This window comes from Gracilinanus agilis, chromosome 1 (assembly GCF_016433145.1).
Source record: "Gracilinanus agilis isolate LMUSP501 chromosome 1, AgileGrace, whole genome shotgun sequence".
Classification (NCBI taxonomy): Eukaryota; Metazoa; Chordata; class Mammalia; order Didelphimorphia; family Didelphidae; genus Gracilinanus; species Gracilinanus agilis.
The window spans coordinates 178,909,555-178,926,149 of NC_058130.1; the positions used below are offsets into that span (position 1 = coordinate 178,909,555).

At 37.3% G+C, this 16,595-nt stretch overlaps 1 protein-coding gene across 2 annotated transcripts in view; it reads left to right on the forward strand.

The window, feature by feature from the left end:
• CLEC16A (C-type lectin domain containing 16A) overlaps positions 1 to 11,822 on the forward strand; it is a 220,957-nt gene extending 209,135 nt beyond the window's left edge. For both annotated transcript variants that reach the window (XM_044659037.1, XM_044659040.1), the window contains exon 23: positions 10,647 to 11,822. In XM_044659037.1, coding sequence (XP_044514972.1) covers positions 10,647 to 10,999 — 353 coding nt within the window. In that variant the 3' untranslated portion in view covers positions 11,000 to 11,822. The remainder of the gene's footprint in view (positions 1 to 10,646) is intronic.
• Positions 11,823 to 16,595: the final 4,773 nt, after the last annotated feature.

The window sequence follows — 16,595 nt, forward strand, 5'->3', positions numbered from 1 at the left end:
GAGGATATAGTTTTAGCTTTCTGGATTGCTTTTTCCATTGATCTGTTTTCTGCTCATGGTAATTTGAATGGTACTTGCTGACTTGCCTGCTCCTGCTTCCAGATTGACCTAGTTTGATTAAATCTCTTCTACTGCATATTGGACCATATTCAGCTCTTCACTGACTAGAGAGCTACAGGGGGATGAAGTTTGTCAGGTTTGTTTTTCCTCAATTAGTCCTAATTATTACTATAAAATTTTTTTAAGGATCATAAGGATGAAAGTACACTAAGTTCGCTTAGTTTAAGCGTCGATCAATTTTGCACTAAAAATGTTTTCCTTTTTTAAAATACTATGCTTAAATTTTAAATTTATATGATAGTTGATGACCTATACTGTCATCACCAAAGAATTATGGCCCAGAGACACCACGCAGCAGCATGTTTAGGCTCTTATTAAGTTATGAGTTTACTTATCCTAATGAAAAATAGAATTGACAGGGATCTAAGCTGCGTGTCACTGTTGGAACACTGAAGATGTCATTTCTATAGTGTTTTCATATTTAGCCACATTCGAGTTTGTGGCTCAATAATGCTACTTCTTCACCTTCGAATATATTAATCTTTTCGGATTTATCTCTCTAAAGTTGTTTTCAGCTTTTCTTTCAGTAAAGGGTTAATGTGCCATGATTTTCATTCAACCATTTGTTTAGCTCAGTGTATCTCTAGCCTGTCAAGAGTCCCCCACATAGCATTTACCCGAGCATCCATTACCTTGATCTTCTATTGACATTCATGAGCCTAAGAGAGCTGCTGGGAATTGAAGTGAGGGGCCAAGCAGAAGGTCATCCTGAAGCCACTTCACTTAGATGCGCTTCCATTCAGCACCTGATCCCTCCTGACCCAGTTTAGTCTTGAAAATTGAGGTGACTGACCATCTTCTGAGAGCAACCATGGTGTCTGAAACCCTGGTTCAAGATTTTTAAGTTATTGTTGGGTTTTCCATGCTTATATCTTAGAAATTTGTTAGCTTTATCAAGAAGCCAGACTTCGTTAAGCTTCTATTTTGTATTAGAAATATGGTATTTGATTAAAAGTACTGTAAAGGCATATATGTCTTTAATATATTCACACTTTTTGAAATATAATTACATTTCAAATATAAAACTCTTCCTATAAGTATATACTTTTTGTAAAAGAAGTATGAACTAAGTTAAAGGTTCTTAACCTGGAATCCATGAACATGTTTCTTTTTAAAATTTTGTTATTTTGCTAACTGTATTTCAACATAATTGATTTCCTTTGTTATCTTATATACTTATCTTACTCATTTAACAACCTTATTCTGATGAGGGATCCATGGGTTTCAGGAGACTGCTGGAGGGAGGGAGGTGTCTGTGACACACACAAAAAAATATTTAAAAAAAAACAACCCCAAACTAAGTAAATGAATGAACAGTTCTTTGATACTAAGCTCCCAAACCTGTTAAGATATTTATATTTTATGATTCAAAATATGTAAGATGTTCATCTGACCATAGGATGAGTATGAGTTTCACATCTTCCCTCAAATGCCTGGCATTGTTTTTTTTTTCAGTCTTTCCCAGCCCCTTGACTCTCACCTCCTCTTCATTCTCCACATCATGCCAGTGGCATGTTTTCTCATGTTAGAAAATGAGGCACTGCTAAGCTAGCTGATGGTGTAAGTAACTGGGCAGCTCTGCTAGTTTTAGTAGTAAGTCGATAAGTGATGGTCATAACATTATCAGCATCTACTCTAATTCTGTGCATCTCACTGAATGTGGAAGAAATCTATTGGGTCACCATTTTTTTATGCAGCCCGACAGTGAAAGCAGTGAAGGAAAAAGGTTGCCTGTCTGACTTCCGAAACTGCAGTGACTCACCTACGTGATGAAGAGCAGCACGTGTCAGGCAGGCTGCTCACTCTCCATTGATCAATAGAAGCAGAGTAACAAAGAATGTGGACTGCTTCCACAGAGTTACAATAATAGGGAATAGTTTCCAGTTAGAAGGCACCTCAGGGTTTCCAGACTGTTGTGCACACAACAGCTCTGTAAGGTAGGTAAGGTACCCCATGGGAACCAGATTGTTTCTGAATTGTGTAAAATCTTGACCTGAAAGCTGGCGACAGCTCAAGTTGAAAGCCTACATTTATGTCAAGATGTAGAATTTCTGTCCTAAACTTGTGGTATTCTCAGTTACATTTTGAAAATGGGATATGGGTTTTCCGAATTCTTCATGGAAATATGGGGGAAGGGAGAGATGGCCCTTTAGCAAGATATTTGCAACATCTGGTTGGTATCATGCTGAACCACAGCAGAGGGAATACACAGCCACCAACCAAAAAGAAAGGAAGCAGTTATTCTTGGCATAGCTGCACTTCTGCCAATTATTTGGCACCGTTTGGGCTTCTAGGGAGTCTTTGAGCTTGGGATCCTTACCAGAGGCACTGCTTTCTGACCTTCAGCCGCAGCAATGACAACATTTTACCACCATACTTTCTACCCTCTGATGAAGGGAGTTTATGATTTTCTCAACATTCTAGTCAGACTGACCTAGTTTGTAACAAACCTCAGTCAACCCTCCCAGTCTACCATTTGCCGGAATCATTTTATACGGTAGGAAAATGCTCTATCCAGAGAGTGTTGCTAGTTATTATTGGAAGGGTTTTTGAGGGCAGCGGTGCTGAATCAGATGAATTTTGTTGCTGTTTATATAGCCTCCTAGAGTCAGAGTAAGCACCCCATTTGTACTGAGCATTTTCTTGATAGGCTTGAAGCACTTACTGATTTATTTGAACAAGGTACTGAATTACCTTGCAATTCTCTAAAGTAAGGTACCTGGCATTGTCTGCATCAGTGGTGTCCCAACCAAGATGTTGATTACTTATATGTATATTATTTTCTTAAACAATCCCTCAGAGTTGAACCATACACATAGAGAATAATCAGTTATCATTCATTGTGGCCTATTCAAAATAAAGCTTTGAAGAGCAGCTTTATTCGAGTGATAATAACCACTAGTAATCCCTCAAGCAGTCTTCCAGGTGCGTTTAGCACAAGGGAATAGAACACAGTGAAGGGCAGTTTTTAAAGTGCACCCTTCACTGAAGATTGAAACTCACAGTAAAAAGTAAAAACTTGAACATCTAGAAAACATTGACATTATTAATAATCTTAAGCAAAAATTCCATGAATGCGGTGTTATGAAACGTCCACATGATTAAAACTCATGGTCCTATCCCACTTATGGCCAAAATATGTGCCAGGAAAGGACATGATTGCCCTTGCTCGATCTCAAAGATATCTGATAACCCACTATAGGTCTGTCACTCATGCTTATACCTTTTTTGAACATAATTCTATTTTCTGCCTCTACTATCTGCTGTTTGAAGTAATACTTTTTCTTGTGTGTCCTAAATTTAATTCTTTCAGACCTTATGGGGGACCACTTATTCTAGAATCTTAGAATTTGGGAAACCAATTCATTTTTCATTCTCTTCCTACACATTATAATTTTATAGACTTTTATGTCTGCCTTTCTAATGTTTTTGTCTATCCTCATAAAGCCTCACTGCCCTCCTCTAGCCCACCTTGATCATGCTATTTGGTGTTTTTCTGTTCTCAGAAAAATGTGTTATTGTGGTCATATATTCTCCTTCCCCCTTAAAAATTGCTTAATGAATGATCCATGGAGCTCTTCAGTCTTACAAAGAGTCGACCTTTTCAAAGACTGAAAAGGTTGAAAATGGCTACTTTAGAAGCACCGAGGCTTATTCATCTCTTCCACTGTGATCAAGCAAGTTTGCAAACTCTAAGTTCAGTACTTAGAGCTGAAGACAAGTTCTTTTGGAAACTTGCCCTACATTGCCTGTACATTCCTACAGTCCACTAGAGATCTTTTCAGTTTCATTCTTTATCGTATCAAAGAGTAATGCTGCATGTAATAGTCATTTAGCAATACATATAGCCTTTTAAAAATGAATATTTCCCTATCAACTGGGAAGCCAGTATTACAATAATGAAGTTAGGAGGAAGAAGATGCCACTCCTTTGGAGTATTAAACACTAAAATATCTGTTTAGGACCAAATTTTTAATGTGGTAAAAGCAGTGCACCAAGATAATTATTAATGTTTTATAATTTCCATGCTCTTCTGCCTTTTAAACTAAGTGCTTTGAGATCCCTAAAAAGATCGGTGGTTAGCAAAACACTTTATTGTTAAATAAATTAAAACTTTTTTACAATGAGAGAGGCTGAAAGCCAAGAGTCATGTAGAGTTATGTCTGTGATAAGCCCAACATAAGTCGTTTAATAGTCTTTATTTGATCCCTTTTAAGACAAATATGAAATTAGGTGCATTTTTTTGTTTTTTGAAGAGTATTTTTCAATTTTTGAGAAATTTAAATAGCAAAAATTATACAGCAAGAAAGCAGGAAATAGACCTAATAGTAGAAATAAATATAAGGCCTTTAGAAATATGTGTCAATGGTTTTTACTGAGTTTTTTTCTTCATTGATAGCACAGTGGATAGAACACTAGGCCTAGATTCAGGAAGACCTGGGTTCAGACCTGGCCTCAGACTCTTCCTAGCTTTGTGACCCTGGGCAAGTCATTTAACACCAATTACTTAACCCTTACTACTCTTCTGTCTTAGAATTGATACTAAGGGACATACTAAGGGAATACCCTGCTTGGAATCAGGAAGACCTAAGGCTCAAATGTGGCCTCATATACTTCCTATTTGTGTGACCCTGGGCAAGTCACTTAACCTCAGTTGCCTAGCCCTTACTACACCTATCAGTCTTAAGACAAAAGGTAAGGGTTTGTTTGTTTATTTAAGAAAGAAAAAGAAATTATGCTATTCATATTTTTGGAGTTTTTTTAATGTGTATTTATATGGGCTACTTACTAAGTGAGGGAAAAGTCTACTTTGTGATGAAGCAGAAATGGGATATTGAAGGTAATTCATGTTCTTTTTAAATAATATCTGTTTTTAAAGATGTTAAGCTATAAAATGCAGCTTCATCTGAATTTCTCCCAGGTTTTTGTGAAAAAACAAATATATGGAGAAAATAACATGAAAAACATAGGAAGAAAGAACCATCTTTTTTTTTAAGCGCTTACCTTACTAAGTATCAGTTCCAAGGCAGAAGAGCAGTAAAGACAAGACAATTGGAATTAAGGAACTTGTCCAGAGTCACATAGCTAGGAAATGTCTGAGGTCAGATTCGAACCCAGGACCTCTTGTCTCCAGCCCTGGCTCTCTATCCACTGAACTACCTATATATATTTGCTTATTTGTTTTTTTAGGTATATATAGGTTGGAATGTCTGTGGCTTAATATAAACAAGTTAACAGACCATTCTTGGGCGACCATGAGTCTGTACTATATATGGTTTCTGTTCCCAGGTGGCTATTCTCGCCTAGTTGAATCATCAATTTCAATATATTCCAAATTTTCATTTCAAAAGAAACCCAAAAAGTTCAGATTATTTCTAAATGAAGATGGATATGATTTAATTTCATTTTGAGGACAGACAACTAGGGGGGGAAAGTGCTTCTTTTCATAGTCCTTAATTTTATTAATTTAGGGTTCAAATCTTACATATGAAATTTTCCTTTGTCACAAATATGTCACCAACCATTTCTTACAAACACTTAGAATGGCACCATATTTTATTGTAAGCCCTTGTGTTGAAGTAATTTTTTTTTTGCTCTTGCTTTTTAAAAGGTACTCATTTTAAAATCCCTTAAGGTAATGCAGGTACCCATCAGCATTAAGTGTACTGGAAAACGCACAGGCTAAGAGCCTCAGTTCTGATCTTCCCCATGCCACTGACAAGCTGTGTCACCTTGAGCAAATCCCTTCATGCCTCTGAGCCAATGAAGGGTTTGTACTAGTTGATTTCAAAGGTCCTTCCAGCCCTAAAATTTTATATTTTAGTCTACCATATTACCTAAAGACATTCACATAAACCCTACCCTCTGGCTCTGGCTTAAATGGTTCGCTCATCAGAGAAGTGTTGTACTTTTCCTGATGGGACACTGATCGATGTCTGCTTTATTAATCAGTGTCAAAAATTTGCTTGTTTCACTCAGCTGGTTTGGCTGGCCCTTCCCATCCCCCCCCGCCCCCCAGCTCTACCTCCCCACACCGTCCCATATGTAAAACTATCATTTCTTAACTGCTGGTTCACATCTAAAATAATCCACGAGGCGTTTTTGGTTTGTTTTTTTTCTTGAGTCTGTTGAACTTTGCAACCTAGGCTAGATATTGTTGATCTGAAATCTTGTTTCCTTTCCAACAGGCCTGATGCTTCCTTGTCTTTACACTGACTGGAGGGGGATATGTTCCTTCTTAGATATCATTTTGCTCTTCAATAGTTTTGCCTAATCTGCATGCTCAGCATGACTTCATAAATAGCACTAGGCACCAGCAGTTATGAGCAAATGTGACACTGCATCTCTTACTGTTTTGTTGTTGGTATTGTAGCATTTATTCTGTGTCCATTCCCACTTCCTTTTTCTCTGTTCCATTGTTAAAGGCTTCCTATGATCTGTCGCTGTGTTTTCCTTTAGTAAGGTCTGGCAGGAAAGGACGACGGCGAGTGTTCAGTCTGTCGGAGGCTGACAGTCATGGTGGACACTGGGTTTAGGTCTTCAAGCAGCAGCTGCCACGGCAACTCACGCAAAATCAATTCAGGCAGGTTCCTCCATTAGACTTCACGAGTTCCCAGCCTTTCAAAGCCATGCTGTATTTCCATACTAACAACCATGACTCGCTCAGGTACAGGTGGGACACACTATCTAAAAAAAGCATCAACCAGCAGAACTTTGAAAGCATTTGGCTGTATGATTTAAGAACGTCATTCTAAACTTCAGTACAGTTCATCATAATTGGCTTTTTATAAGCTTTCATGCACAAGCTTTTCTTCAAATTATCTTTTTGGCTCTGTCTAGTTAGTAGGATGAAATACTTAGAGACCAATAAAGTACTTCAAGCTCAATTCTAAGCCAAACTTGTGCAGACCTGGAATGATGCCCATTTCTATGAAATATAATGTCAAAGTCAAGATTGGCACAAACCTATCCACCAACAGGCTTACTCGAAATAGAATTAAATTTCCAAATGGAATTTCTTCAGGGTTACCCCAATTCAAGTTCGGTGTGGAGTTTTTGTTTCCCTTTTTTGCAGGGGGTGGGTACGGGAAGGTCAGGAGATAACGGGTAGGAGAGGAGAGAAAATTTAGAATTAAGCAATCAAATATTATGGAATTTTTTTTGTTCTACTTGAAGTCATAAATATAATTAGAATAGCAAGAGTCCTACCTCAGTAACAATTTCTCTTATAAATATTAATGTGCTCATCATTTTCCCCCTTTTACATATAGTTTTCATACTACTAGACAATTAGATTGATTATGGACCAACAATCTTTGCTAATGCCTTTATTGTGGACTTAACCATTTTAACTTTTTGCAAATTATATTTCTTGTGTGGCTTCTAATTTGTGTTCTAGTAGTTTATTATTTCTTTTGTCTGTTGATAATATTTTGACTTCATTTTATTTAAAAGCTTTTTCCCTTTGGGTTTTTCTCTTGTCCTTACTTTGCATTTTTCTTGATTTTCTATGAAGCTTTACTCTAATACCTTTCTGTCATGGGAAAATAATCATAAGAAAATAAATCAGTCATTTATTCCAAGCCCTCAGGCAACAAGTATTTAGCAAGTATCCATAGGATATATAACACTGTCATGTGGTAGATATTAAATGCCTGATAAAACCAATGAAAAATTCATTGCTCAGTCCAAAACTCTTAAAATACCAGTCTCCTTTGCAAGTACAGTGCTTCCTGGGCCATAGTCACAATACTGTGTGGGACTGAGAAAAAACCCTCAGCCATTATGGTGACTTGCTGCAGGCACATCCAGGATGCAATAGTTGCAGATTGGCAGGGAAATTAGTCCTTGTTAGTACTCATTCCCTTTTATGAAAGCCTAGCAAAGTTCTCTTCTCCTTCATCCTTGTATTGAGAAAATTATGTTACAATCAAGGAGATGTTTGGTTTAAAAATAGGAAGAATATGTTGTTAGGGAAGAATAAGGGAATATTCCTTTTTTTTAAAAAATCTTTTTTATTAAATCCTTACCTTCCATCTTAGAATCAACACTGTATATTGGTTCCAAGGCAGAAGAGTAGTAAGAGCTATGCAATGGGGATTAAGAGACTTGCCCAAGGTCACACAGCTAGGAAGTGTCTAAGGCCAGATTTGAACCTAGGACCAGGTCCCGTCTCTAGGCCTGGCTCTTAATTCAACTGAGCCACTCAGCTGTCCCCAGAATATTCCTTTAAAAGGCAGATTATTGAAGTGATTTTTAGGTGAAAAACCATTTTTCTGTTAAGTGCGGTTTCATTTTCCAGAGATTGAACAAGTTTTAAAAAATATAAATATGTATTTTTGTGGCAAATTTCTAACATCATTTGTTGTTCCTATTATCAAAGAATCCTCCTGGGGTCAGCTGGGTGGCTCAGTGGATTGAGAGCCAGGCCTAGAGACAGGAGGTCTTAGGTTCAAATCTGGCCTCAGACACTTCCTTGCTGTGTGACTCTTGGCAAGTCACTTTACCCCCACGGCCTAGCCCTTACCACTCTCTTGCCTTGTAACCAGTATTGCTTCTAAGACAGAAGGTAAGGATTTAAAAAAAAAAAAAAAAAAAAAAAACCTTCAATTGTGACATTGTTAAAAAATCTGGGCTGTGATATTTGCCACATCTAAGTAGCTTTTTTCTGTATATATATGTATATATGTGTATGTGTATATATATATATATACGTATATATATACATATATATATATACATACATATAAAAGCTGCATTAAAACACAAAATTCAACAAGCAGAAAACCATCAAATAAGAATTTGGAGAGTTGTACCTGCATTATGCTGTTAGGATTACCTAAAAGCACAGTCTTTTAGTCATTTGCAAAACATTTTTTCAGCCCCTAAATTATACATGTATTATTAGCCTCTAACCTAGATCAGAGGGAAATAATATGAAGTGAAGAGCTGGTAGACATGTGCTAGTTTGGAATATATGCTCAAGTATTTCAAACCACGGGACCACCACAAAGCCTCTTATAAATAGAACAAGTTAGTTGAAATTCAGAGAAATCAGAATTCATGCTCTGTGTTTGCTCAGCATTTCTTGGTCTTTGGTTTGCCTTGAATCACTTTTTCCACTATTGCTCACCACTGCCCTGCTACCTCTCATATCTATTCAAGACAAAATCTAAAGCCAAGACACTTATTTTTCCTTTTTTCCTTTTAATGGCTAATTTTTAATTTTAAAAAATCAAGTTAAAAGCACATTTTGATTGACAGTATTATTGGAAGAAATATGCATTGGTACTTCCAGAAATAATTTTTTTATTTCTGTTTTTTCTCTTTGAACTATAGAGGTCATTAATCAGGATTTTCCTGTTTCCATTCTATACACTGTTTTGTTTTCTCTCCTCTGCTAGAGCTTTAGTTTTTTGCTTCTGTTTTGTTTTGTTTTTGTTTGATTAAATCTAACAGAAATCATACTGAAACATAGATTTCTAAATCATCATAAGATCACAGTGCATCATCAGAACTAAAGCTCATGATGGGCCCTTCGACAGATTGGCCAGTGTAATTAAATGGTATCCATGAAATGAAGATCCATATAAATAAAAATTATTTTTTCTAGCAGAATGTCTGCCTCCCTATAATGGTTTTTTAAATTACCATCATCTGGAACCCTGGAAGATATGTTCAAAATGAACTCCAGTCTTATTGAGTATTTCTGTATATGTGAAACACTCACTGGAAAGCAAATAGGTAATTTGTCTGTAATTTAATCAGCATTTTGAAAAGTACCAAAAAAGAAATTGCAGCTCCTAAAATAACTTCATTAGGTGGAAAGCCTCTCCTTTCCCCTGAAATGGCTCTCTTCCATAGTCCCAATGGAGAATAATCACTCTAGTAATGGAGTTTGACTATTAGAGGTCCCTTTCTGATTGCTAACTCAGCACTTATGTATACCAGTGTGAAACTAACCACACTCCAGGGTTTGTATAAGCTGAAAAGTTCTGCAGAATTAGGCCTTTTTTTAATTCTCAGTGATTTCATAGTTTGACCTCCCACGCCAACCCTGAGAAAATTTCACCAAATTGAGTTTCTGGAAATGGTCATTATACAGACTTGAAATATATTCGTAGGTTTATTAGAGGTAGTTGCTTCCTTAAAAATGTGCTCTGGATGGTGTTGCCAGAATCCAGCCACATACCCACATCCATGTCTCTGCACTGCAGTGTTGTTACAATGTCATTATCCACCTATAATTTTGTATATGTTCCAGAACACTTACGTAGCCATAGTAATGCAGATTTGCATTGCACCTAGAAATAGTGTTTTGATATGCTCACTTTTGAATGTATAAAAAAGTTGTTAGAGACAAGTTACTCACATATTTTAAAATAGGCTGTTTCTTGTATATTCTAAAATATGGCTCATGTAGTAATCTTTAGGGAGCCATTTTCAAGAGGGAACGTAGAATCTTCAGGGCCTCAAGTAAAAAAAAATAGTATCATGTTAAATATTTCTTTGTTTTCTGTTACTAGATATTCCTATACCTCCTGAGCAGCTCCAGCTGATCTTTCCTGACCAAGTGGTGATTGTTAATGAAATCCCTACAACTTCCAAGCCCAGCAAGAGCCTTGGAAAGAGTTCAGAAGTGGAAACTGCTAACCTGTCCCCCAGCCTGATTCCTGCCCAGCAGCCCACCATCTCTCTCATTTCTGATGACACTACAGATGCACTGAGTGTGGAATCTTTGACCCTGGTTCCTCCAGTTGACCCACACAGCCTCCGCTCTTTTACCTACACCCCTCAGGCTTCCACACAGACGGAAACTTATAAAGTGACAGAGGGCGAGATTGCCCCTCCTGAGCCAGCAGACCATTCTGAACAGTGACGCAGCTGATTTTGCTCCGTTTTCATTCGTGGTCCCTCAAAAAGCTATAGGGACTAAATGGTAGCTACGTGAAGGATACTTGTGAAACAGCAAGAATTTTAAGAAAGGGTAGTAGCCTATCCTATCAAGTATTGTTTCTGTCTCTTAAAATGAAAGAAACCTAGTTCTCTATTCAAATTTGCATCTCTCATGCTGTACATAAGGAACAACTGGGCATAAAGGAAATTGATGTAGACAGAGTTTCACACCAGACTACCATAATTATACCTTCGTGATGCTGCTCCATGTTTGCAGCCAACTGAAGAAACTTCTGTGTGACATTCTTGTTATTCTTTTTGTTAGACTTCAGACCCATAACACTTGTCCAGAAAGAGGCAAAAGACAGATACAAAAAAGGCTTTCGTAGTTATGTCGAACCCACCACCAGAAAACTGTTTGCATTCAGCTGAAGTTCTCTTTTCATTTTGTTAATTTTGGGTTGACCCACCAGATTTATCTAACAGCAGCAGATGAGGTCATTTCAAAAGATATTCAAAACAAGATGAACTGTAGTAATGTCTCATTGGTGTCATATTTATTTCAGCATTTGATATGACTAGAAACGTTTATTTAAAAAAAAAAAAAAGAAAAGAAAAACCACCACCACCACCTCATTCCTGAAGTTTCTTGTAATGCTAACAGTATAATGTATAATTTTTTTCCTTGAAATTACCTATCTTTCCAGAGCTATCTATGAAGAAGGTATGGTATGCTTCTCTGTCTTAAGTGATATTATGTCTTCATTACTCACCAACCCAGTTCTGCATGCCTGTTGAATGAAAAAGCACCTTCCTAGAAAGCTTAGATTCTTTTTTTAAACAAAGAAGGGATTTGAAGATATCACATATAGTAGATTTCTTTATCCCAGCCAAGAAGCCCTGTTTTACCCTTTAATGAGATCATCTTTTTATTGAAAGGGTAAAACGTTCAAAAAAAACTTCTACTCAGGCTTTTTTTCTGTAACCAAATGTGAACTGTTTTGAGCTTCCCCTTTAGTTATTGCCATCTTTGTACAAAACATTATTGTATCTCTGTATGGGGCAAAGAAAGAAATGTGGAAAACCATGAGGACTGCAGAATAGACTTCCTATAATTTACACAAGTGAAAAATGAGATTTGTCTACTGAATTTGCCCATAAAACCAGTTTTATGTGCTCATTCACAAAGGTAGAAATCCAAGAGCCAGTTAATAATCTCAATGTTTATGACATTCAAGCCTTTTGCAGTCTTGAGGGTTTTGACTCGGTCACTCTCCTCCCTCTCCCTTCTGAGCCATCATACAGATGTGCAAGGTTGTTTGCAAAACAAAACCAGACTCTCTATTTCCTCTCTCATCCTTTCAACATTACATTTTGGTTTAGATGTGGATGAACACATTGGGATAGGGAAAACTAAAATAATTATGTACACCTTTCTACAAAGCAAAATTACTTGCCATCCACAAATAGTTAATATGTTACTCATCTTGATCCATTCAACAGCAAAACCTAAAGACTACTTTCTTTTTGGTGAAGAATTAGCACAGCAGATGTATCGATAGAAATTCTCCTACTGCTGTTGACTTTGAGCTTGTTGATGAAGTTATCAAAGACTATCCGTGGCACATCTTAGAAGGTGTGATCAACCAGAGGAGCAGTGTCCTTGCAACATGTTTCAAACTAGTCGTATGCTGTATAGCCTGTTGACCTGCAAAAATTCCAATTTTATATCACTGGAATAGAAATGGCCTAAAAGAATTGCAAACAGTGGATAAAGAAGTCAGAAAAAAGTAGTATGGGCACCGAGGCACTCCAAACAGCACTCCCACTTAGTTTCATCCTTCAGACCTCCAATCAGAAACATGACAACAAGTGGACCCTCCATATCGACAAAGAAAACATTCAATCTGAAACAGATACTGTTTGAGCAGAAGTGAATAAGGCCCTCGCAAAGACAGTAAAAAAAAACGTAGTTATTGGAGCTATCATGAGTTCCCCTGCAAAGGAAGGGATGGCAGGTAGAAAAGGGCAAAAGATGATGGAAATAAATGAATAAAGGAATGGGTGACCCTCCCCCCCCTCAAACAACTAATTACTCAGTATTTACTCATTTTCTTCTTAACAGCAGCATGAGTGTGTATCAGGGGAGGGCAACATTTCATACACATGGAGTTTCCCTCTTACCTTGGAAGCCAGTTAACCCCTGAGAAGTATGCTACTTCTGTTTTTGAAATTATTTGTACTCAGTTTTTTCTGGCAATAGAAAATAGAAAACACAGCTACTTTCCCAGGCCATTGTCATTTTTAAAAAGAATAAGAATAATAATACTTTCCCAGAAATTAAAAATGAAAGAGGTGGCGGCAGCTGGGTAGCTCAGTGGATTGAGAGTCAGGCCTAGAGATGGGAGGTCCTAGGTTCAAATCCGGCCTCAGACACTTCCCAGCTGTGTGGCCCTGGGCAAGTCACTTGACCCCCATTGCCCACCCTTACCACTCTTCCACCCAGGAGCTAATACACAGAAGTTAAGGGTTTAAATAAAAACATAAAAAAAAAAAAAAATGAAAGAGGCCCCTACCCGAAATCCTGTAGAACTAGATTTACTGAAATAATATGGTTTCACTGATTGCCTTATCAGAGCACTGTGAAAAAAATTGCAAGTTATGGGATCTTTGATCATGGGGATCCTCTGATTTTTAAGTCTTTTCAGTGCAGTTCATTGTACCCTTGAGAATTTGTAATGGGACTAGTGTGCTTTGGCTTTTTACTGGATGCAAATCATATCCTTTTATCGAAGGCTCATGAATTCCTTCTTTTCAAAGAATAACTATTCTAAGGAATTAAGTTTGGATCAAATAGAACAGCTTTTGTGATTTAATGTGTTCCCTCCAGTTTCTTTTTTTCTTGAGCTACTTGCTTAATATAAAGTAATTGTGTGTCATAGGCCATTTTCTCTTGCCAGACAGTTTCCAGTGATTATGAATGAACAGAAAAGGTAGGACTCAGATTTTTATAAGAAGGAGATTGCCAAAGCAATATTTAAAAGAATCATCTCATTGATTTGATTGGGTAATATGGAAATAAAAGGGATTTACCTCACTGAAATGTTGGCACATACCAAGAGGAGTGTGTATGATCATAAACTTTAATAATCTGGTATTCTGAACTCTGTTGCAGACTGTCCAGATGGTATGGATTTTTTAGAATGCTTCAGTACTTGTGGGACCCTTTGGACTGGAGTGTATTTAATTTGCTTTAAATTGGGAAAATAGTTGTAGACTTTACACCAAGCAACCTTGACATTGAGGTTGAAGAAACGGAACTGCCCAACACACAGTCGCTGCCATTCTTATTGCTTCAAGCTTTCAATAGGTCATTAGAAGGGTTCTTTCTTGCCACAGAAATGAATCTTTGCTTCCCTCATCACTACAGTTTTAATAAGAACTGTGGGTTTTAAATATATATGCATTTATTAAAATGAATATTATCATTGAGTGTATAGCCAAAGCTGTGTAGACCAAATTCTCATCATCTTTTGCACTGGACAGTTAGGTTAGCCTTTGGAAAAACTTTGGAATTATCATGTGACCCCCTCCAAAGTTGGAGTCCTCGACCCTCAGTTCAGAAATCTTTTAGCCCCCTTTCTGTCACCTGTAGGAAATGCAGGCACAGCCTTTAGTTCAGCCCTATTCCAATTCTCTTGTTTCTTGACTGAGCCCTTGATGTGGCAACAGAAGATTAATTTGCCAGAGTAGGGGGGTGGCCAGTATTGTTTGTCACTTTGACTTGAATCCCAAATGCTTTCTCTGAAGCATGTAATGCAAGCAGCATCACAGTCCTGGGTTTGGCTTAAATTCCAGGGATTGGGTGTGCAGTCAGACCACTCCCAACATATTGGATTATGTAACACTTTAAAGCGTCGCTAACAACAAGCAAACCTGGCTTCGTGGGAATAGAATAGCAAATGTAATGAATTCCACTTTAGTGGTCTTCTGAAGATTGTTGGGTGGAGGGCCATGTACTTTCCCTGATTTATGTTCTCTGGGGAAGTGGGGAGAGGAGGAATGGGGATGAAAGGAAACTGGCAAACTAAGGTGACTTTGACTTTTGTAATCCCATGGTCACTGCTGAGGCAGACAAGTTGCCACTTTGATCGTTATAACATGAAATGAAAGTCCTTCAAAAAATTTAATTTAAACTAATTTAAAGAGAACCAGGTTTTGTAGAGCTTATCCCTGCAGGATTGAGGTTGAAACTGATTTCATTTAATTTTTTCTTTAAAAACACATATTTTACTATCTTATTTGCTCTTCACTGCAATGGAGGAAGGATGAGGGGGCCTTTTAAAAAAAAGGAGGAGATGTCCAACTTTTATATAAGAGCTATAGAAGCACTCACCAAGCAAAAAAAAAAAAAAAAGGATCAGGTAAGTAGCAGAATGCATATATTTATGTAAAGTGATGTACAGTACTTGATAACACACAGTTCTGAAGATGCACTGTAAAAATTAAAATACAGGGAGAATTCTGATCTTTTTCTAGAGGCAATAAATATATTTAATCTAAGTCATGTTAAATGTTTGGAGTGAATGTAATAATAGATTATGTTTCTTTAAATAATAGATGTAAATGCTAGATGTTGGAGAGGAACATATTTGGGAAATCTTGGTACAGTAGATGTTACTGAAAATGTGGCCCATTCTAGGGAAGTACCTGCATTTGCTGGCATGAGTCACAGTTCATGTGTACTAAGCATGAGGGTGGAAATGAAAACTGGAACTTCCTTGTAAATTTAACTTGGTAATAAAAAACGGTGTTACGGAGAATCTGGTCTGCTGCTATACTGTGTCATGATAGAGGCTTCCCTCAGGAAAGCAGAGGGCTAGGAGCCAGTATCCCATCATGCTGTCACCCCAGGTTTTGTAGAAAGGATGAAACCTATTCCTATTCTTCAGATAATTCTTCATCAGTCATTTCTTAGGAGGACAGGGGGGAGCCATATACTAATTTGGTAAAATGGAATTATTTGAAAATTTATTCCTTTAAATACCAGACTTTTGGCCGTAGCCAAGAATAACCTCAAATTTAGCAACTAGGTTCAGAGCAAAATGATTTGTTGGATTTTTTTTTCCTCTTAAGATGAAAGATAACTAATGCTGAGTTTTTCTCCATCTCTAGTATAGATAAGAGAAATTGACTGAAAGATATCACGAGGAACACATTTTTTATACAATTAGTTATAAAATGGAGTGCAGTAGATGTGATGTTAGGCTTTGTTTAGATCATCAGGACTTTCAGATTTCAATTTTTAGTCATTGGGGGGGGGGTGCTTAGAATCAAAGAGGTATAAAATAGCTAACGAGGTACCTTGAGTCCTTTAGGATAAAAGATACTGATCTAGAAGCAGAAAAAATGTCCTCATAAGTTTGGATGCAACTTAAACTCACTGGCCTCTCCCCTTAAAATGAAAGTGGGCTGACATGGTCTAGGCTCAGCCTGTCCTAAGATAGAGAGGTTGTCTGTTACCTGCATTGGCCTGATTTCCATCTCCACCACTCAACTGAAACTTTTTTCAAAGGTCA